The sequence below is a fragment of the Petromyzon marinus genome, unplaced genomic scaffold (assembly GCF_048934315.1).
Source record: "Petromyzon marinus isolate PM22_M1 ecotype Great Lakes invasive population unplaced genomic scaffold, UKy_Petmar_22M1.pri1.0 PM_G_Scaffold_7, whole genome shotgun sequence".
NCBI classification, from domain to species: Eukaryota; Metazoa; Chordata; class Hyperoartia; order Petromyzontiformes; family Petromyzontidae; genus Petromyzon; species Petromyzon marinus.
Genome location: NW_027423024.1, coordinates 3,181,562 through 3,204,256, shown reverse-complemented (window position 1 = coordinate 3,204,256; position 22,695 = coordinate 3,181,562). Strand labels below are relative to the sequence as shown.

The 22,695-nt window shown below is 44.7% G+C and overlaps 1 protein-coding gene across 1 annotated transcript; it reads right to left on the bottom strand.

Moving 5' to 3' along the window:
• Positions 1-1,679: 1,679 nt before the first annotated feature.
• Positions 1,680-16,091, bottom strand: LOC142920171 (hydroxylysine kinase-like). The gene is made up of 5 exons (XM_076062640.1): positions 16,018-16,091; positions 11,904-12,231; positions 8,748-8,890; positions 3,037-3,217; positions 1,680-1,999 (listed from the first exon to the last, which is right to left on the bottom strand). The coding sequence occupies exons 2-5, from the start codon at positions 12,226-12,228 to the stop codon at positions 1,680-1,682; spliced, it is 969 nt and encodes a 322-aa protein (XP_075918755.1). The 5' UTR covers positions 12,229-12,231; positions 16,018-16,091.
• Between the last annotated feature and the right edge of the window lie 6,604 nt (positions 16,092-22,695).

The following is a 22,695-nucleotide window of genomic DNA, read 5'->3' as shown; positions in this document are numbered from 1 at the left end:
AGCGTTATCGACTGTTACATCACAGCAACATCGCACTCTCCTCACCAAAACGCATTTACAGTGGACGACCGCTTTGGAATACGTTGAATTTGGTCCACGTCGTGTATTTGACGAGAGAAAAAATGTCTTGGGATACGTCTTGCTTGGGGTACGACGCGCTTGCTGCAACTTGTATGGGTCGGGATGAGTCACCGCGTAGAGTAGAGCCCGTTCACGACTTAAACAAAGCGCCGCTCCTCAGTCTGCCTGTCCAGTAGATCTCGTTCTGTGCGCAACCCTTTTGCTACAACTCTCCGTGAATTTCCACGTGGTGTTTTTTGTTACCCCCCCCCACCACCTTTCGTATGCACAGGTAATCTCCGAGTTACTCCGGTTTCCTCTCACGAGCCAAACAAGCTACAAAGGAATTGGTCGAACATCTGAACGCTGGAACTTCATGAATACAAAATCTCAGAAACAAGTCAGGATTTCCTGAGTAAATGAACGGGAAAAAAATATTCTGACAGTATTATTATTATCATCCACGGATGCGCATATGAACACCGTTTTGTCAACAGCGCTGGATGCAGCAACAATACGTTCCTAACCTGAAGCCACGAAAAACCTCCCCTATGCATTAAGTGCCTGGCATGAGCAATTCACATTTTTCAGATTCCGTATTCAAAGATCGCACGTGTCCAAAACCAACGGCGCCACGTTCAAGTTGAAACCGGTTCCTTGCGAAGCCTCGGGAGGTACCGGTGGGGCGAGTGGGAGGACGTGTCTCACGGTGGGCCCCCTCCCACCCCAAACTCCCCCTTCTCTCTCCTCGCCGTCCGCTCGATCTCCACCGCGGTTCTAGTTTCTGTACCGTGCCGCAACATCGGACCACAGCCTCTGCATGTCCTCCAGGCCCCTGGTCCAGAGCTCGCGTAGCTTCACCCAGCCGGTGCGCGCCGTTATCAGCAGGTAGTCGGCGTTCTGCGGGTATCGCAGGATCGTGTAGCGGGCCATGACCAGCGACTGGCAGAACCTGCGGGGAAAAGTAGACCATGTTGTTGTTGTCGCTGTTGCTGTCATGACGGTTAATATCGTTTGTTATTCAAGAGGGTTTTTGCTGCCGACTTGTTGATCGGCTGGGATTTTAGCGTCCAGGAATCGCAGCCATAGTTGGATCAAGTCTCGTGGTCAGCAGCAGAAGTGCCAGCAGAAGGAAAGTCGCCGTCTTCATCTTCCTCGTCTCCAGCAGCAGCAGCAGCAGCAGCGTGATCAGCAACATGATCGTAAACAACATCGCTATGAGTGTCTTTTCTATAATCATCATCACCGTCATCAGCAGCATCCGTAGAAGTGCTGTTAGCAACATCATGGTAATCAGCATTATTATGTCTTAACTGTTACTGATCCCCCCCGTTCACCAATACACATTAACCAGCATGGTGAAGTATGGTCAACCACCGCGACGATCGACATGGCATTGGCAAGACCTTCATCATTGGTCTGATGAAGAGCTTTAAATAAATAATAAAGCACTTTTTTTGCCGCACAATCATCGAGTTTATCGGATTCTCGCCAGACCTGGATTAATTCTCGTTACGTAACCGCCACAGGTTTTTGAAGCCAACGTTTCCCGATGCGGCCAACGGCGATCCGGGCAGACCCGACCCGACCTGCCCCGGCCCCCGTCCCCACCTCCGCTCTCACCTGCACGCCACCAGGAAGTAAACGGCCCTCCTCTCGTCCTCGGTGAGGGCCTGCACGCTCTCGTAGCCGGCCAGGACGTGACCCCCGGCCTCCATCGCCTCTCCGCTCTCCACCATCATGTACATGATGGCCATGGCCAGGTCGTACACGTGGTAGCCGAACATCATCGAGTTGAGGTCCACAATGCCGGAGACGCGGTGCCGCGGCGCTCCCTCCGCCGACTTGGGCCCCTGCTGCTGCTGCTGCTGCTGCTCGCTTCCCGCGGCCACCTCCTGCACCAGGATGTTGTCGTCATTGAAGTCACCGTGGATTATGCCTGCGGCGAGGGGGAAACGTCGAATTTGATTTCGTCCGTTGTCTTTTATTGTTGACCGTCCTCCCCTCGTCGCCGTCGTCATCGTTCGTGCCCGTGCCGTTTTTATTCCGGCCGCACGATTGGTGTTGCGGAAGCCGCGTGTGCGAGTCTAAGAACGGCCCCCGCAGAGTCTCAGTGAATCACCGACTTCTCCTGCCTTCAAAGGCACAGAATTACAATAACCCACCAGCGTCGTACAACCCTGTACAGGGGCGAGATATGGAGCGGTGTGTAGTGGTATGCACACCGCATCACGAGCCCTTGATTCCCGGCCATGGAGAACATCACTGATATCTGAACCAGTCCTGGGATCCTACCTACCTCCTCACCGACCAGCATGGTGAAGGAGGCAAAACAACCCCCATGACCCTACACAGCCTGGGAATGCCTTCGTCCAGATAGTGCATTGACAAAGGGCTGTACATTATTATTATTATGAGTATATGTGTAACAAAAACTGTTGAACACAATTTAGCATCCATTGAAAAATGATTTGGTAGAAATTACAATTATGATTTATATACAGTAGCGTCTGAATGTAATAACCCTGTCATTTGATTTCACCTGTGATCAGTGTCTGTGCGAGTGTCCCCCATTACATGCATGCCTTGTAATGCATCTGTGTATGCTGGGTAAAAGTAATCACGTGAAGCACATTGCAAAGAAAATGCTTGCCACAAATGAATCACAATACCTTGCTGATCTCGTCAAGCAGCATAAACCATCACGCGAATTCGGGTGATCCTCGCAGCGGCTTTTGGCTAACCATCGAACAAAGAAAGACGGTCACCGCATCGCGCGCTTTCAGATGCACTTCTGCGGCCGTCTGAAAAGCACCTCCGATTAGCACGGTTGGCTACGTACGGTGCGAAAGAAGTTCAACGTACACACGTACGTGGCACCCGTCGTGGCTTCAAGGCCTCGTCGGTGGCCTGAAGCGCCCCTCGCCCCCTGAGGCATGGAGCTACGTCCCGGGTGAAGCTGCGAGGCGAGCGTACATCTGGTAAACTTGTGCAGGTTGGGTTGGATCTCCTCGCGGAACTTGGCGATGACCTCCCTGACCAGACCCTGGTTGGGGTCACCGTCCAGAGTGAAGAGGTAGGACTCGAGCAGGTGGGTGTTTGACAGGTTCCAGATGAAATCGTCTCGTTGCAGGGAGTGCAGGAACGGGTGCTCAAACTATGCAGATGTTTAAAAACGAAGGTGGTAAGATGACAAAAAATGCAATACGAGATTAACATCGCATTGGCCAGTTGAGTACACATGTAAGTTAAAGGCAGCAAAACGTCAAGCTTAGCAAAGGATAGTCTTCGTTTCAGAAAAGATGTTCTCCTTGACTTATTATTTTCTCTTTGGTTTTTTTCGGTAAAGTCACGTAGGTAAAACTATAAAATAAAAGAATAAATGAAAAAACAACTACATTTTTTTCATTCTATCATTTTATAGTTTTACCTACGTGACTTTACCGAAAAAGCCAAAGAGTATGAATCCTTGCAGTCACGAAAGCTAAAAATCTAGACTTATTATGCAGCTGAGGGTGGGGCTGCCCAAGTCCTGCGTGCGGCTGGCAAATGTTTGATTGGTATTTGTGAATAACAGGACACTTGAATGGATCTGAGAAGTAGTTTTGTGAGATCACCTTCTGTGGGCCATTCTCTAACCAGAGGTGATGCACAGAATGAGATGTTTTTTTCCATCTCATGACATGGCACCAATTAGCACAACTCATACAGCCCTTATCAAGGCACTGCCGTATTCAGTGTTGGTCATGTAGGGTGTTTGACCATACTTCGCCAAACTGGTCAGTGTAGGTTGGTGAAGGATAGAGGACAAGGGGGGGGGGTGGGGGGGGCAGGACTGGTTCAGATATCACTTGCCACGAATGTTAGCCGTGGCCGGAAATAAAACTCAGGTGGCCGGGTTCGTAGCGCAGTGTGCGCACAACTGCGCCACCGCTCCACCCCGACGCTTGGAATAAAATTTGTAATCAGTCATTGGTTATGATTAGTAATGAGTTGTAGATTAGTAATTCTTTAAATCAAAATGTAACGTGTATTATTTAATAATACGCTTCCAGGCCGCACTAAGCCTGTAGCTGTCAGAGCGATTAAAGTTATTCTTGTTCCTCTCAATTTCAATGGATTATGTATGAGCATCTTGATAAGAGAGGATTTCTGAGCTGGATGATGATGTGATTCTGCATTCAGATAGGCATCAGTGTGCATTTGATTTCTGTAAACGCTGTGTTATTTTATACATCGGGCTAAAACAGTGTCAGATGGTGAGAGTCTAGTGAGAGAGATTAAACACGTTAAAGACGCACTACGACAGAATGGCTACAATAATGCTCAAATTAACAGAGCACTGAATGCCAAATCACGATCGCAAAGCAATACTGCTGAAAGCGACCAGATTGTTAAAACAATAAAAATTCCATATATCTCAGGAGTAACTGACAAATTAGCCCGTGTTTTGCAAAAGCACAACATTACAGTAAGATTTGGTACAGTACACAAAATTCCAAAACTAGTATCTTGCACTAAAGATGCATTACCTAAATTATCAACTGAAGGTGTATATCGGATTAATTGTTTATGTGGCAGCTGCTACATTGGACAGATGGGACGTAACATCAGCGTAAGACTAAAAGAACATCAGAGAAATATTAAATTATCTCAAACACAACTGTCGGCAGTGGCAGAACATGCTTGTCAACAAGGACACTCAATTGATTTTGACAATGTTGCAGTGGTGTGTAAAACTAATTATTACTGGCAAAGACTAATTAGAGAATCCATTGAAATTGAGAGGAACAAGAATAACTTTAATCGCTCTGACAGCTACAGGCTTAGTGCGGCCTGGAAGCGTATTATTAAATAATACACATTACATTTTGATTTAAAGAATTACTAATCTACAACTCATTACTAATCATAACCAATGACTGATTACTAATCGATTATATAATTACAATACCCCCCCTCCGCCTCTAATCACTGAACCTGATATGAGTTAAGTGATGACGTCACCCTGCTGCTCTATATAAAACCGGGAGCAAGCGAGGGCTTTACCATTCTGGCGAATTGCCCGATGATGCTGGATGTATTTACCAGTGAAACGTCGTACTCAAACTGTAAATGTGGATTCACTCTTCAACACACCGGTGGGCTAAAGTAGTGAATTATTTGTCTTTTTGTCAACGTGACACTTTTTTTTGCTGATTGGCCGTGTCGGGTGGTGGAGGGTTACGACACATTTATAAATAAACGCGATCTAACCCAAAAACCTTTATTATGAATAATATTGGTCGCGAAAGCCTACATGTTAAACTGCCTAACTTCTATGGGGAGGATACTTTTCTTAAAACCAGAAAATTGGAGAAGCTCCGCATTAAGCGGATGAAATTGATATCTTCACTGGCGTTCCTCAAAAGGTGCAGAGATTCAAAGGTAATACCAAACGCAGTTAAAATAACACATCACATAAAGTCTTCTAAAGCTAACCAAATACTACACAGAGCTAGCGAATTATTATTAATAGAGAGAATACAGCACAATAGGAGTGAACTATCTTACATTTCGGAATCGCTAAAGCAGTTACACTTAGATATAAGCAATAGTGTATCTATGCATTATTGGAATATAATCGATAACATAACACAACAATCGGCTCATAATGTGTTTAAACTAACAAAAACTAACCAAATTAATACATTTTCTAGACTACATAATAAACAAATCCCTACTGAAAACCAAAAATTTAAAAACAAAACCGTACTGAACTTGACTAACACTGTATTAACCGGTGACATGGTCTCTATCCTTTCTAAAGGCCTTAACTTTGCCGTTACCCCACGCACAATTCCAGTGGATGAGATCATTGCTGAGGTAGAATCAGCAGTTAGACTCCTTCCACATAATGAGGCAGAGATGACTAGACATGAGGTTGCTAAAATAATTGAGAATAGCAAAATTCCAAAAGTAAATATTAGCTCTAACGAGGCAAAAGCCTTAAGAGAGCTGCGTGTAAACAAGGATATCCAAATCCTAGCAGCTGATAAAGGCCACACTACTGTAGTGATGTCACGAGCCGATTATGATAATAAAATTAGAAATTTACTAGAGGAAAGCACCTACATTAAAATTAAACGAGATCCAACTAATACTTTAGAACGTAAGACCACTGCAATAATTGCAAATTCATTAATCCCTAAAAATGAGCAATACCAAATTAAGCCAAGGGCCTCAAAACCACCTAGACTCTATGGGCTACCAAAGATTCATAAAATCGGCATCCCATTACGACCCATAGTCAGTACAATTGGCTCTGCCACATATCAATTAGCAAAATATATAACCCAACAAATACAGCCCTACATCGGTAGGACATCTTCATTCATAAAAAAAAAATTCAGAACATCTTGTGAATGTGCTTAAAGATATTAAACTTACTCCTGATGATATTCTGGTAAGTTTTGATGTGATTTCTCTATTCACTAAGGTTCCAGTGGACGAATCGCTTAAATTACTTGATACACTAGTAAAGAATACCGGTTTACCAAAATATATTCCGAAACTTGCTGGCCATTGTTTAAATAACACTTACTTCTTATGGAGAGGGGATTTCTTTAAACAAAAGGAATGAACAGCAATGGGTTCTTCTTTATCCCCTGCTACAGCAAATTTGTACGTGGAAAACTTTGAAATAAGAGCACTTGCCTCGAGCACATTAAAACCATCCTTTTGGTTTAGATATGTGGATGACACTTTGGTTGTCTGGCCACATGGTAAAGATACACTGAATGATTTTCTAAATCATCTCAATGCACAAAACCCGGCCATCCAGTTCACCATGGAAATGGAGGTGAATAACACACTCCCATTCCTAGATATTTTGCTTGGACATGGCCTAAACGGTAAAATAACACACAGCGTTTACAGAAAGCAAACGCACACTGATACCTATCTGAATGCAGAATCACATCATCATCCAGCTCAGAAATCCTCTCTTATCAAGACGCTCATACATCGGGCTAAAACAGTGTCAGATGGTGAAAGTCTAGTGAGAGAGATCAAACACGTTAAAGACGCACTACGACAGAATGGCTACAATTTATGCTCAAATTAACAGAGCACTGAATGCCAAATCACGATTGCAAAGCAATACTGCTGAAAGCGACCAGATTGTTAAAACAATAAAAATTCCATATATTTCGGGAGTAACTGACAAATTAGCCCGTGTTTTGCAAAAGCAAAACATTACAGTAAGATTTGGTACAGTACACAAAATTAAAAAAACTAGTGTCTGGGACTAAAGACGCATTACCTAAATTATCAACAGAAGGTGTATATTGGATTAATTGTTTATGTGGCAGCTGCTACATTGGACAGACGGGACGTAACATCAGCGTAAGACTAAAAGAACATCAGAGAAATATTAAATTATCTCAAACACAACTGTCGGCAGTGGCAGAACATGCTTGTCAACAAGGACACTCAATTGATTTTGACAATGTTGCAGTGGTGTGTAAAACTAATTATTACTGGCAAAGACTAATTAGAGAATCCATTGAAATTGAGAGGAACAAGAATAACTTTAATCGCTCTGACAGCTACAGGCTTAGTGAGGCCTGGAAGCATATTATTAAATAATACACATTACATTTTGATTTAAAGAATTACTAATCTACAACTCATTAATAATCATAAACAATGACTGATTACTAATCGATTATATAATTACAATACCCCCCCTCCGCCTCTAATCACTGAACCTGATATGAGTTAAGTGATGACGTCACCCTGCTGCTCTATATAAAACCGGGAGCAAGCGAGGGCTTTACCATTCTGGCGAATTGCCCGATGATGCTGGATGTAATTACCAGTGAAACGTCGTACTCAAACTGTAAATGTGGATTCACTCTTCAACACACCGGTGGGCTAAAGTAGTGAATTATTTGTCTTTTTGTCAACGTGACACTTTTTTTGCTGATTGGCCGTGTCGGGTGGTGGAGGGTTACGACACATTTATAAATAAACGCGATCTAACCCAAAAACCTTTATTATGAATAATATTGGTCGCGAAAGCCTACATGTTAAACCAAAAATACGCTGCTTGAAAACCAGCCATTCGATCACTTGGAAGGACTCTCACGTTGCTAATTATGAACAGCTGCGTACGTTCCGAGCGAGTGGGCTCGTTACGTCACATTACACTTGCTTACCGAGAGAAAAGGCTCGCCGAGACTCAAGAGTTTTTTTTTTAAGATTGTCGCAGTAAGGGGTTGGGGAAACTATCGCTCCGCATTTCCCAATGAAGTAATTTGCGAGTTATTTATTTTTTGGCTTTTTACTTTGGCGAATATTCTCATATTCTTGTTTCTTTCGGTAAAGTCATGTAGAAGGAAAACAATAAAATAATAAAAATATAAAACAATAGAATTTTCACGACGTTTCGACTGCAACACAAGCAATCATCATCAGGTGTGAAAACCACAGCAATATTTTTTTTTTCAAATTTCCTTGTTGTGGTTTTCACACCTGATGACGATTGCTTGTGTTGCAGTCAAAACGTTGTGAGAATTTTATTGTTTTATATTTTTTATTATTTTATTGTTTCCCCCTCTACGTGGTGACTTTACCGAAAGCAACAAGAATATGAATCCCTGCAGTCTCACGTCACCTGTCAAGAGGCGCTCGTGCTCTCGTACCTGCTGCAGGGCTTGGTGGATGCTTGCTGCCAGCTTGCCCACCTGGTAGTACAGGCTGCCATCCGCCAGCACCCTGGACAGCGGCACGCCGGGCAGGTACGTGAGCAGCCGCACGTTGAACTCCTTCTCTCCTTCGCCGCAGTCTGAGAATTCACAGCAGGAGTCGCCACCGAGGTCAAGAGGTCACCACGGTTAGTGAAATCTCACCGTCGCTTCCTTTTGCTGGAACATAAAAAGCTGTTCGGAAGCTGATATCGGAACCTCCAAGGTCTGGCCAAAGTGTCAACTCACCACTTTGCGCCCTGTGTTCATTACCCACGTGCTATACTACACAGGGTCTCTTATGAATTGCTCAACTGATAGCCAAGGCTACTATTCTTTTTTTAGGAAATTAAGTGACAATTTGCTGCTCAGCATTAAATGGTTAATAACAATAATGAACGTGCCAAGTCCGATATATAACGCACGTAAAATTCGTGTAGTCTTTAAAACGCCAATCTCTCAAGCAACTTGAATCGAGTATTTCTGTTCCCCCCCCCCCCCAAAATAGTAAATTGGAGTGATTTTTTCATCATGACTTTCTTTCACGGTACTATTAACGCAGAAATTAATAACACGAACGCATTCCGAAATTCGCATTCCTATATGGCCTTGTTGTCTAAACCGCTATAGCTAAATAAAGCATTTGAGAGGAATAATACCTCGCCACACCCATGCGTAAGGCATCCGCCAAAGTTGCAACGTGGCACGCAACCCTCGTGCCTTAGCGCACGCTGACCGGAACCGGGGGCAATTCACCCAGATTCGGGCCAGAATGGATACGTCAGCACACGAGTCTAGCTGAATTCCCTGGGTTCAGCTTGAGCAAATTACTTAGGAGCAGGGTGAATGGGGGCCCATCTGCATCAGGAGGCGACTTTTATCGCTCGTTCCATCACGTAAATATAAGGGTCAGCGGCTTTCCGTGATCTTCGCATTCCAAACACGGCGTTGGGCGGTGATGTCAGCTCACGCGATGAACCCCGAGCCTGGGTTTAAAGGAGCGCTGCTAGCCCAGGCATTATAATCAGAATATGTACTTTTACTGGAGGAATCCGATGAGCTATGAAGCACTTTGCTTTACAAATGTTTAGCAGCCCAGGGTTGTCCCAACTACAGCCCGTGGGCCAAGCCCGAACCACCAAAATTAATTCATTCTGGTCTACAGGACAACTATCCCGCCACGCCTTACAAGAACTAATTAAGTACATGTCTCAGTCAGCAATACTCACTTGAAATTACACACGACAACCGTCGCTCCCACGCCCGCCCCCCAACTGAAAAGTTTGACAAGACCCTCCCGATACTCAGTGAGGCTCTGCTGTGAAAACAAGTGTAACGATGATGATTACAATAATAATAATATTAATAGAAGTGATGCGATGCAGGAGGTCGGAGTGGGGGAGAGATAAGCTCTGTATCGACATGTTTGCATTTCTCTAAATCTCTCCTCTTGCGGATAGATCTTTCTCCTATCTCTTCCATATAAATATCATATTTCTGATTAAATCTCTCTCTATGAATGAGTTAAATGATGACATCACCCTGCTGCTCTATTTAAGACCAGGAGCAAGTGAGGGCTTCACCATTCTGGTGAATTGCCCGATGATGCTGGATGTAATTACCAGCGAAACATCGTACTCAAATATTGTAAATGTTGTGGATTCACTCTTCATCACACCGGTGGGCTAAAGTAGTGAACTATTTTGTCTGTTGTCAACGTGACTCATTTTTTACTGTTTGGCTGTGTCGGGTGGTGGAGGGTTATGACACATTTATAAATAACGCGATCTCACCCAAAAAACCTTTATCATGAATAAATCTCTCTCATATCTCTACAATATATCGCTTGTGACATCTCTCTCCCGTCTATGCTTGTTCATGTAATACATGGTTTTGGTTTGACGTGTTCCCCTTGTCAGCCAATCCGGAACTCGATGCAAAGAGTTTGACGTTTGCTTCTCTGTGCCATTAAAACGTCTCAGGGTCTCGTGGGAAGATAAGCAGAAACAAAAATTACGATTTAGGTTTTGTAAGTATGTTGAAATTCTTTCGCACCATACGTACGTAGCCAACCGTGCTCATCGGAGGTGTGGGGAGGTGGAACACACTGTGCAGTTGGCGAATGGCGGCGTCGGTGAACTGTAAAAACATTATATCTACCAACCTGCAGGTCAGTAGATGAGAAAACAGCAAGTGTGCTTCTGATCTCTCACCACAGATGTTATCGTCTCGTCCGTGTGGCTTTGCTGTGAGCAGTCATTCCAGTTTCATCCCACACACCAAACATTGTTTTTTTATATATATGAAGAATTTACAAAATATCACAATGTGGACCTTGGGCCAGTACCAACAAGCAGTGCGTTACATCCACCAACCTCACAAAAACTAAAAAGTATGATCCTTTTACATCACTTATCGTCAGTGGAGTGCGACCCAGTATCGTACCACCGCCTCATGCTCGGATATTGATCGTTGTCTTTGCAAGTATAAACCAATGCTGTATTCGTATGATTACTATCAGCCTATGACTAAATCACCTGGAATGTGCCCTATCGTAAGATCTGAAAGCTAAGCAGGTTGAGCCTGGATTAGGGCTTCTATGGGTGACAATCGTGCATTAAACAGGCATCACAGGCTGCTGCGTGGTGCTATGTTGTGGGGGCCAGAGTTCAGTTGGAGCAAAATCAATTGTACTGCACTGTACATCTATTAAACTTGATTTGTCGCTTTCGTGACTGCAGGAATTACTCTTTGGTTTTTTCGGTAAAGTCACGTAGAAATAAGAAAAAATAAAATTACATAATAGCATACGACGTTTCGATTGCAACGCAAGCAATCATCATCAGGCATAGAAGAGCTAAATTTAAGAGAGAGAGAGGAAACACAGAACCGCAGAGATATATACAGACACCTAAGTGGAGGGAGTTCACACACAGACACAAAGAGAGACACAACGTACGGAGCACAGAGAGATAGGGTCTCTGTGCCGAGGCCTTAGCATGTAGGGGGAGACAAAGAGAGATGGAGAAGCACATCAAATAGAACAAGATTTAGTATTATGTACATCTCTTCTCCAATGTCTCTGCTCCCGGGACCCCCGCAGGCGCAGCTCACCGATGCTCTCGAGCGACATGATCTTCCCGCTGACGTTGTCCACCACCTCCTGCATGGGGAAGCCCCTCTCCCGCAGGAACCTCATCATGGCCATCTGCACCTCGAGCATCTGCGGCCGCTGGCTGTCCCGCGTGTTGGTGACCTTGAGCACGAACTGGCGACCGGCGCGCGCCAGCACGCGGTAGTTCTGGTCGACGTAGCTCGCCAGCGGGCTCACCCCCGCCACGCTCACCCCGTAGAGGCGCTCCACCAGCTCCGCCGCGCGGGACTCGCTGAGGCACGGCTTCTGGTGCTCGTGGCCATCGTCCTGCGGCGCGGCTTGCATCGTCTTCAACGGACAAAACGAGGGCAATCAAAAAGCTTTTTGGGGTTTTGCGAGTGCACGTTGGCGTCCGCTCCATTCGTGCAGCGCGAGGCGCCTCCGATGAGCATGGTTGGCTACGTACGGTGCGAAACAAGCTCAGCATACACACGAGGCTACACCCTGGAGGCGCTACGCTTCACGGACAGCCCACAGTAGTTTTCGCATTTACAAAGTTGTGCAGACACACGTGGCATACTACTTATTTAAATTACATCTCCGAGATCTTGAGCATCCGACTGTGAAGCAGACAGTGCGCAATATTTACAGTTCATACACCCACAGTATTAACCGGGGTGGTCGTGGGGCTCGTACCACAAACATCTGCAACGCGCTACCGCTCGGCCATGAAGTCAATCGATCGATCAGCGATCAATAAACAAGTCTCTTTGCTCGCATCACATTTAATAGCAACACATTTCACCGAACAGAAAAGCACCACTTAAACATGTCAGATATAAGATTCGTAATAACAGAGAATTCTCCTTGTGTATTTCAGTGGAAATACAGCCAGTGCCTGATAAAGTAGCATTACTGTAACTGGAATTATAACAAGAACCGTGGGTTTATGCAGCATTGGGGAGCTGCAGCTATGGCCCACCGAGTAAACACCTTGTCCCGTAAGCACGAAATCACGTGTTCAAATTCCACTGGATGTGTAATTGTGTGAATAATAATCAGGGCTTAATCTGTCACTGAATATTTTCCGGGTCGCTGGTGCGGAGTGGAGTGGGCAGCACAGCCCCGGTAGCCACGGCGATAGCGAAAGGTACACACGGGACGTGGTGTGCCGGGTGTCAGCATATTTTTCAGAGTCGCTGACACAGGGCAGCCCTGGCCGAAATTATCTCCATATATATGTAAAAGGCAAAGTTGTGATTATGTGTGTCTGTTCAAAATGTTTAGCGTACTTCCCGACATGCAACAAGCTTGAAATTTGCCATGTGGGTACTTTCCAGACTGTACACCACACAAAAATTATTAAAATACACTTTTGTGTTTTTTCGGGGGGGAGGAGGGGGGAGGAGCTCAATAATGCATTATTTTTTTGCACGGCAAGTGAGCTGTGACGTCAAATCTGTCACGTGACCCACGCATGTGGAAGCGTAACGCATTGTAGTGTAGTGGTTAGCGCACTGCGCTACGAACCCGGCAACCCGAGTTCAATTCCCGCTCACGGCCACCACCGGTGACGATTATTTCAACCGCTCCTGGGCCTCCCCTAGATCGACTCAGCCTCAAACGAGTAACTGGTGTGGTGTGAACATCGCCACTGGGGACACAAAGGCGGCCGGGCGTGGTGCTGTCACCCACCCCTTCGTCTGTATAGATAAAAGGGAAATTTGTGAATATGTGTGTCTGTTCGAAATGTTTAGCATACTTCCCGACATGCAACAAACTTGAAATTTGCCATGTGGGTAGCTTCCAGAGTGTAAACAATGCAAAAAGTATAAAATATACTCTTTGGTTCTATTGGGTAAAGTCACGTAGGTGAAAATAAAATAACAAAAAATCACGACGTTTCGGCCACAACACAAGCGGCCTTCATCAGGTGAAGGGACGAGACTGTCTGGAGGACAGCGCTGGAGTGAGAGAAGCCACGCTTAGATCACGACCTTTAAGCTGTGTGAGAAGAAAAACACAAAGCGCCTTGACAAAGGAATTATCATATAATTTAGCATTGAAATGGCTCATTTAAATAGCTAAGTTAAAGCATACACATCCGCAGAGGTACCCCTTGACAAAGGAATTAGCATAGAATTTAGCATTGAAATGGCTCATTGAAATAGCTAAGTTAAAGTGTACACATCCGCAGAGGCACCCCTTGACAAAGGAATTAGCATAGAATTTAGCATTGAAATGGCTCATTGAAATAGCTAAGTTAAAGTATACACATCCGCAGAGGTACCCCTTGACAAAGGAATTAGCATAGAATTTAGCATTGAAATAGCTGAGTGGTTAGCTTGTAACTCGTCACAGAAATAGCTATGTTAAAGTCAGAGCATATTTCACGTAAACAAAACGTGCCAATTAGTTACTGCTTCAGCACACTGGTGTATTGGATAGTAAACCCAGAACATTTACCATTAGAGAATGACGTTTCACTGATTATTACAACCAGCTTCATCAGGCGATTTGCCATAACTGTGAAGAAGTATTCCTGTTTCCGTCTTTGAAGTCAACTCAGCCTTAAATGAGTACTTGGTGCAGGGTGTGAACATCGCCACTTGGGAGACAAATGCGGCCGGGCGTGGTGTTTGGCCACCCACCCCATCGTGTGCTGGGCCGGCCTTCATAGGTGTTGGCTCCCAGCGATTGCCCCGAGTCTGTTAAGGCTATACGGGGGTCTTTGTCTTTGTGTGTATGAGATGCATGCGAGTGTGTGTGTGTATGAGATGCATGTGTGTATGTGATGTGTGTATGTGTATGAGATGTGTGTGTGTATGAGATGTGTGTGTGTGTATGAGATGTGTGTGTGTATGAGATGTGTGTGTGTATGAGATGTGTGTGTGTGTATGAGATGTGTGTGTGTATGAGATGTGTGTGTGTATGAGATGCATGTGTGTATGAGATGTGTGTGTATGAGATGCATGCGAGTGTGTGTGTATGAGATGTGTGTGTGTATGAGATGTGTGTGTGTATGAGATGTGTGTGTGTATGAGATGCGTGTGTGTGTGTGTGTGTATGAGATGGGTGTGTATGAGATGTGTGTGTATGAGATGTGTGTGTGTATGAGATGTGTGTGTATGAGATGTGCATGTATGAGATGTGTGTGTGTATGAGATGTGTGTGTGTATGAGATGCGTGTGTGTATGAGATGTGTGTGTGTGTATGAGATGTGTGTGTGTATGAGATGTGTGTGTGTGTATGAGATGTGTGTGTGTGTATGAGATGTGTGTGTGTATGAGATGTGTGTGTGTGTATGAGATGTGTGTGTGTGTATGAGATGTGTGTGTGTGTGTATGAGATAGTGTAGCGGTTAGCGCGCTGCGCTATGAACCTGGCGACCCGGGTTCGATTCCCGCTCACGGCCAACACCAGTGACGATTATGTGAACCGGTCCCGGGCCTCCCCTAGGTCGACTCAGCCTCAAATGAGTACCTGGTGCGGTGTGTAAACATCGCCACTAGGGAGACAAAGGCGGTCGGGCGTGGTGCTGGCCACCCACCCCCTCGTGTACCGTTCTGGCCTTCATAGGTGCTCGCTAACAGCACTTGCCCCTACAGTCTGTTACAGGCTATATGGGGGATCTTTGTCTTTGTGTGTGTGTATGAGATGCGTGTGTGTGTGCATGAGATGCACTGCTGTATAATAATGTACTACTCACTACTGAGTACACACTGTGTTCACAGCTACCACCCCAACGCAAGCATAAACTCAACTCAGTCATTAAAAATGTTAAGTTATGTTTAGCAAACAATAGTCATTGCAACGTTATACTTTAATCTAATAACAAGTTTAAGGCACTGCTGTATAATAATGTACTTGTCACTACTAACCACAGTACCCACTGTGTTCACAGCTACCACCCCAACGCACACACACTCACACAGTGCGCTAACCACTGCACCACCGCTCCCCACTACACACAGTGTGCTAACCACTGCACCACCGCTCCCCACACACACACAGTGCGCTAACCACTGCACCACCGCTCCCCACACACACAGTGCGCTAACCACTGCACCACCGCTCCCCACACACACACAGTGCGCTAACCACTGCACCACCGCTCCCCACGTCCACCACAACCTGGCACCCGATGATGTATCGATCGGCTCGGCTTTCCGTGGCTGCTGCGCCAAGTCACCTGCAGGGAAAATCGATTTAAATTTCGATTACCTATACTCGCGCCGATTCCTAATGGGATAACATTAGGAATCGATTATAATAGAGTTACGGATGTATGAGTCGATTTCAATTGGGATAACATGGGAACCGATTTATTTGTGGCTTAGGCTAATAAAATCGATTTGCATTGGGATAACATGGGAATCAACAGTGGTCTAAAATGAACCTTCATTAATCGATTCCTACTGTGTAGACGTGGGAATCGACCACGTTAGACGATCACGTGTGTGGGCGTGGTCTCTCAACGTCAATCAACCATGTAGGGCGTTGACTGGTGGAGAGTTTGGGATCTGATTGATTGATTGCTTCTGTGGACAAGTGTCTTTTATACAGGTAACGAGCTGAGATTAGGAGCACTCCCTCTAAGAGTGTGCTCCTAATCTCAGCTCGTTACCTGTATAAAAGACACCTGGGAGCCAGAAATCTTTCTCATTGAGAGGGGGTCAAATACTTATTTCCCTCATTAAAATGCAAATCAATTTATAGCATTTTTGACATGCATTTTTCTGGATTTTGTTGTTGTTATTCTATCTCTCACTGTTCAAATAAACCTACCATTAAAATTATATTTCTTAAAATTATATTTCTTTGTCAGTGGGCAAACGTACAAAATCAGCAGGGGATCAAATACTTTTTTTCCCTCACTGTAAACCCCAATGATCCGATCGAAATGAGGGATTTTGATCGGATCATTGGGGGGCCACGTGCCACCACCACCCCCCCCCCCCAAACAGTCATGAGCAGCACCTCCCCACACGCCCTGCCACCGAGAAAAATGTTTCACGTACGAGAGTGAAACTGATATTTTCATTCTCAGCTGGAATTTAGCCAAATGCAATATGCTTGAGAAACCTGGTTTAAAATCACAAGCAAGTTGACTGAATTTCAAACCCATGGTCTCAGCGGTACAGCTCGGTGCTCTTGGCAGGCTGAGCCAACCGGTCACTTCATCGCAAGCAACCGGAAGCATCAAGGTTGTCAATGCCGTGCGCGTCGTCCTAATGGGGAGCGGCAGTGTGGTGGCTTGCAACGCTGTGTTGCGAACCCAGTGAACAAAGTTCGATTCCTCCCCACTCACGACCAATAACGGTGCCGAATATTTAAACCGCTTTCCATGGGTCGGCATGGCTTTAAATGAGTACCTGGTGCAGTGTGATCGTGGTGGTGGTTGTGATGGTGGTGATGATCATGGTTGTGATGATGGTGGTGGTGATGGTGTCTCTATGGGTCTCTGTGAGTCCCTGAGCCTCTATGGGTGTCTACGAGTCTCAGTCACTCTGGGTCTATATGGGTCTCTATGAGTCTCTACGGGTCTCTACGGGTCTCTGTGTGTCCCTGTGGGTCTCTGTGAGTCTCTGTGTGTCTGTTGGTCTCTGTATGTCTCTGTGTGTCTCTGTGGGTGTCTCTGTGGGTCTCTGTGTGTCTCTGTCGGTCTCTGTGAGTCTCTGTGGGTCTCTGTGTGTCTCTGTCGGTCTCTGTGTGTCCCTGTGGGTCTCTGTGGGTCTCTGGTGGCCGAGCCTGCTGTTGGCCACCCACTGCTCGTGTGCTGTGCCAGCCTTCATAGACGCTGCTACTCGCCAACAGCAATTGCCTCAACAGTCTGTTATTTCAAGTTTCATTTCAAGTTTTCATGTATTAGGTATAGCCCTGTGACATGGGAATCAATAGTGGTCACCCACCTAAGTTCATTATAAACGTGGGAGCGTTATACGCATTAGTTCGCTATCACGACATACAGTACCCTGGTGTCTACAAACTAAGTTGCCTCTGTGGTAGTAGTTACATTGGAGAAACCAAACGCCATGTCTCGGACCGCATTCGTGAACACAAAGCAGACCTTAAACACGGTAGGACCAACACCTCGGCCATGGCAGATCACTGTTATAATTCAGTAGGCTCACATGACATTGACTTCTCCAAGACAGAGGTTCTTTGCAATCCATCTGGCTACCATGAGATATTTGTTCATGAGGCTATCCACATATACAAACACAGAGACAATTTCAACCGAGAAGATGGACTCTGGCTTAGCAATCATTGGAAGGATTTGATACACCATTTCAGGTCTTAATTGATTGTTCACACTTACGGTGGCTTTCAGACAGCATAAATTAATTTTTCGTCTCCCCCCTCCTCTTTTCAGAACATAGATGGACTCTTGATTTAAAGCTTTCGTGACTGCACTAATTCATATTTGCTATGGTAATGTTAACATGTAACTCACGTCACACAACCATGTTTACAAAGACAAGCATTATTAATACACAAACACATTCAACTAATCCATATGAACTATATCTTCATACACTTAAATCCAGGTCTGATTTTCATCTACCTTGAAGTTAAAAGCTAAACTGAACTATTTTTATTTTACCAGGCAAGGCCCACTGAGCTACAGTGTGGGAAAAAAGTATTGGATGCCCTGCTGATTTTGTACGTTTGCCCACTAACAAATAAATGATCAGTCTATAATTTTAATGGTAGGTTTATTTCAACAGTGAGAGACAGAATAACAACAACAAAATCCAGAAAAACGCATGTCAAAAATTGTATAAATTGGTTGGCATTTTAATGAGGGAAATAAGTATTTGACTCCCTCTCAATCAGAAAGATTTCTGGCTCCCAGGTGTCGTTTATACAGGTAACGAGCTGAGATTAGGAGCACACTCTTAAAGGGAGTGCTCCTAATCTCAGCTTACCTGTATAACAGACACCTTTCCACAGAAGCAATCAATCAGATTCCAAACTCTCCACCATGGCCAAGACCAAAGAGCTCTCCAAGGATGTCAGGGACAAGATTGTAGACCTACACAAGGCTGGAATGGGCTACAAGACCATTGCCAAGCAGCTTGGTGAGAAGGTGACAACAGTTGGTGCGATTATTCGCAAATGGAAGAAACACAAAAGAACTGTCAATCTCCCTCGGTCTTGGGCCCCATGCAAGATCTCACCTCGTGGGGTTGCAATGATCATGAGAACGGTGAGGAATCAGCCCAGAACTACACGGGAGGATCTTGTCAATGATCTCAAGGCAGCTGGGACCATAGTCACCAAGAAAACAATTGGTAACACACTACGCCGTGAAGGACTGAAATCCTGCAGCACCCGCAAGGTCCCCCTGCAAAACAAAGTACATATAAATGCCTGTCTGAAGCTTGCCAATGAACATCTGAGTGATGCAGAGGACAACTGGGTGAAAGTGTTGTGGTCAGATGAGACCAAAATGGACCTCTTTGGCATCAACTCAACTCGCCGTGTTTGGAGGAGGAGGAATGCTGCCTATGACCCCAAGAACACCATCCTCACTGTCAAACATGGAGGTGTAAACATTATGCTTTGGGGGTGTTTTTCTGCTAAGGGGACGGGACAACTTCACCGCATCAAAGGGAAAATGGACGGGGCCATGTACCGTCAAATCTTGGGTGAGAACCTCCTTCCCTCAGCCAGGGCATTGAAAATGGGTCCTGTATGGGTATCCCAGCATGACAATAACCCAAAACACACGGCCAAGGCAACAAAGGAGTGGCTCAAGAAAAAGCACATTAAGGTCCTGGAGTGGCCTAGCCAGTCTCCAGACCTTAATCCCATAGAAAATATGTGGAGGGAGCTGAAGGTTCGAGTTGCCAAACATCAGCCTCGAAACCTTAATGACTTGGAGAAGATCTGCAAAGAGGAGTGGGACAAAATCCCTCCTGAGATGTGTGCAAACCAGGTGGCCAACTACAAGAAACGTCTGACCTCTGTGATTGCCAACAAGGGTTTTGCCACCAAGTACTAGGTCATGTTTTGCAGAGGGGTCAAATACTTATTTCCCTCATTAAAATGCAAATCAATTTATAACATTTTTGACATGCGTTTTTCTGAATTTTGTTGTTTTTCTGTCTCTCACTGTTCAAATAAACCTACCATTAAAATGATAGACTGATAATTTCTTTGTCAGTGGGCAAACGTACAAAATCAGCAGGGAATCAAATACTTTTTTCCCTCACTGTACATAGCTCTTTTTCAGAAGTGCCCCGGCCACAAACGATAGCTTAACGAGATGGCTTATTGTGTGGAAATGTATAGCAGCCAAATACTCTGGATTTTTATAAATATGGAGGGAAAAACCGGAAGATCTGGATAAAAATACATGCAACCACAAGGAGAACATGCAGATTCCAAATATACAGGCCTCAGGGTTGAGATCGAACCCATGACCTATATACCAGGCGAGGTAGTTGACTGCCACCGTGGCGCAGGGCTTTAGAATACATTGCTGTCTTTACACTTTGAAAATAGAATTAAGGTTTTTTTTCCCATTACATGAAATTACCACCGTTTATTGTAAGAACTGGTGAGTATTGTTTGAAATCTATTTTTTTACAGAGAGCCCGCGAGCATACCGCTTTTTCCAAGGAAAAGACTGGGGATTTAAAAAATTCATTCGAAGAGATTTTTTGCTTGATGAATCTAATAGCTTGCTTCCAGATAACAAACTGACACTCTTTGGTGAAGTAAGTATGACATGCTGCAGCTAATGTGTAATTTTCTATTTTAGTCATTACAATTGCACAGTTGGAGTCAATATTCTACTTAATTGAAGATTGTAATAATTACTTTCCCTGTTCCATACAAGGAAATTGTTAACATGAGTTTTACAAGCACGTTTTTCCTCCACTGGTGCTAGAGTTAACATAGCACAACAATTAAATAATCAAGCGTAATTTTTTTTAGGTTTTCTCCCTCTGGATAGTGTTTATATTTAAACCTTGACGTTTTTATAAACTAGAATGTCAGGTATTACATAAAGTGTTTTGTTTAAATGTCGCCACATGAATTCCTTTTCCTATTCTCGGACATCAGCCAGTTTGATGTAAATGTTTCTTGTCCTTAGGGGGGTCCTTTTAATCAGCCAGATTTATATTTTTTACCTTTAAAATACTTTACAAAATACAAGCATCTTGATAATGAAAGGAAGCACATCAAGAAGGGCTGTTCACTTCCTCTGTTGTTGTGCAGAACCCATAATTAGGGGCCTCACTACCTGTTTAAACTGTTTATACAGTGTAAAATAACTTGACAAAAATATAGAATGAAAATTGATTAATATGAAAAACATTTCACGGACCTCTATTTTGGCATTATTCACAACACTTGTTCTGATATAGGATGTCTGTGCAGATTTGCTTGCTTGATTGAACCAAAGCCTACATCTTCATGCAAAATGTGTAGTTAAGTGAGGATTTGTAAAAAAAAATCATCAAATGCCTTCTCAAAGCTGGTTGATGTCTATGCAGGTTAGTGTGGTGCAGGATTCCGTGAACATTTCTGGTCAATCCAGCATCAGTACATTGAAAGTGCCAGATTGCCGGCTGGCAGTTGACTTCGGGGAGATCTGGGACAATTCCCGCTTCACTGACTGCCTGCTTCGTGTTGGTGGCCAGGAGTTTAAAGCACACAAGGCCGTATTGGCAGGTCTGTGCCACAACAAGCAACACATGCGTCGTTTAGTGTACAATAGAACCATATAATTAATGATACTGTAATTAGTTTGGGGTAATCAACTACAGCCATTTCCTGTTTTACACTGAATTTTATTAACTAACACTGGCAAATGCTTACGTCAATTTGTAATGCTTTTTGTTAAAGGATACATCAGTAAATATGTGTAATGAATTCAACTGAGTCACAGACGCACTTCTTCAACCGACACACGGGGTACTACCCCGTAACACATGAACAACCTATGTTGGTGGACCACCAGGCTATCTACATTAATTACACAGGAATTAGCTACGACGGACCGGACCCTGGCCGGGGTCCGGGTCCACGTGTTGGTGACTCTTGTAGGACGTAGATTCTTCAGGATGAACAACAGCAGCCGGTCCCTCTCAGGGACCCGGCTTTTATCCTCTGTGGCGGGGGTGGCTCCGCCCTTGGCCACGACCACCTTCTGGAATCCTCTAGCGGGTTCCCGGCCCTGACACGTGACCACCCCTAGCCCCCACCTGGGGGCCCTGTGTACACTTTACCGGTCACGTGTCCTTCGTGGTCAAGTGCCATGGCCCTTGGTAACCCCATTCCCATGGCCAGCACTCTCACACCCTATCCTGTAGGGGTCGGCACCCCACGCAGAGCGTGGTGCCACTCAGCACTGTCAGACAGCGCTCACCATGCCCCTCTCGGGCCGGTACTGCACCCACATCCACGTGGTGCCTGCGATGTTAATACATCGCACGCCGTGCCTCTCTATAGCCGGCATTACACAGTGACATTCGCGATGTCACTACATATATAAATGTAATATTGTATTGTGTGAGATAAACATATTTAATTAGGCTGTTGCTAAAGTTTTTATTCCGTTTTTATTTACTTCACTATATCGTTGTTGTGCAGGAATTCATTTTTCACAATGCAGTTATGGTGTAGGTTTTGAGCCTCTAATTTAGACATTTATTTGCGTCCATGTTTGACAAATCTGTAATGGATATGCCATATGAAATAAAATATGGATCTGGATTTTACCTCTTTTGTATCTAGATTATTTGATCTCTAGATATGACATCTAAATGTGTCTGTACCACATTCCGGTGTTTT

Bases quoted from the DNA above. Each gene is read 5' to 3' on its own strand.
- LOC142920171 (XM_076062640.1), bottom strand. From the start codon at position 12,228: ATGCAAGCCGCGCCGCAGGACGATGGCCACGAGCACCAGAAGCCGTGC. The intron at 8,891-11,903 runs GTGAGCTGCGCC...GTGAATTCTCAG, and splicing joins CATGTCGCTCGAGAGCATCG to ACTGCGGCGAAGGAGAGAAG. The intron at 2,000-3,036 runs GTACGCTCGCCT...CCCTCGCCGCAG, and splicing joins CCTGCACAAGTTTACCAGAT to GCATAATCCACGGTGACTTC.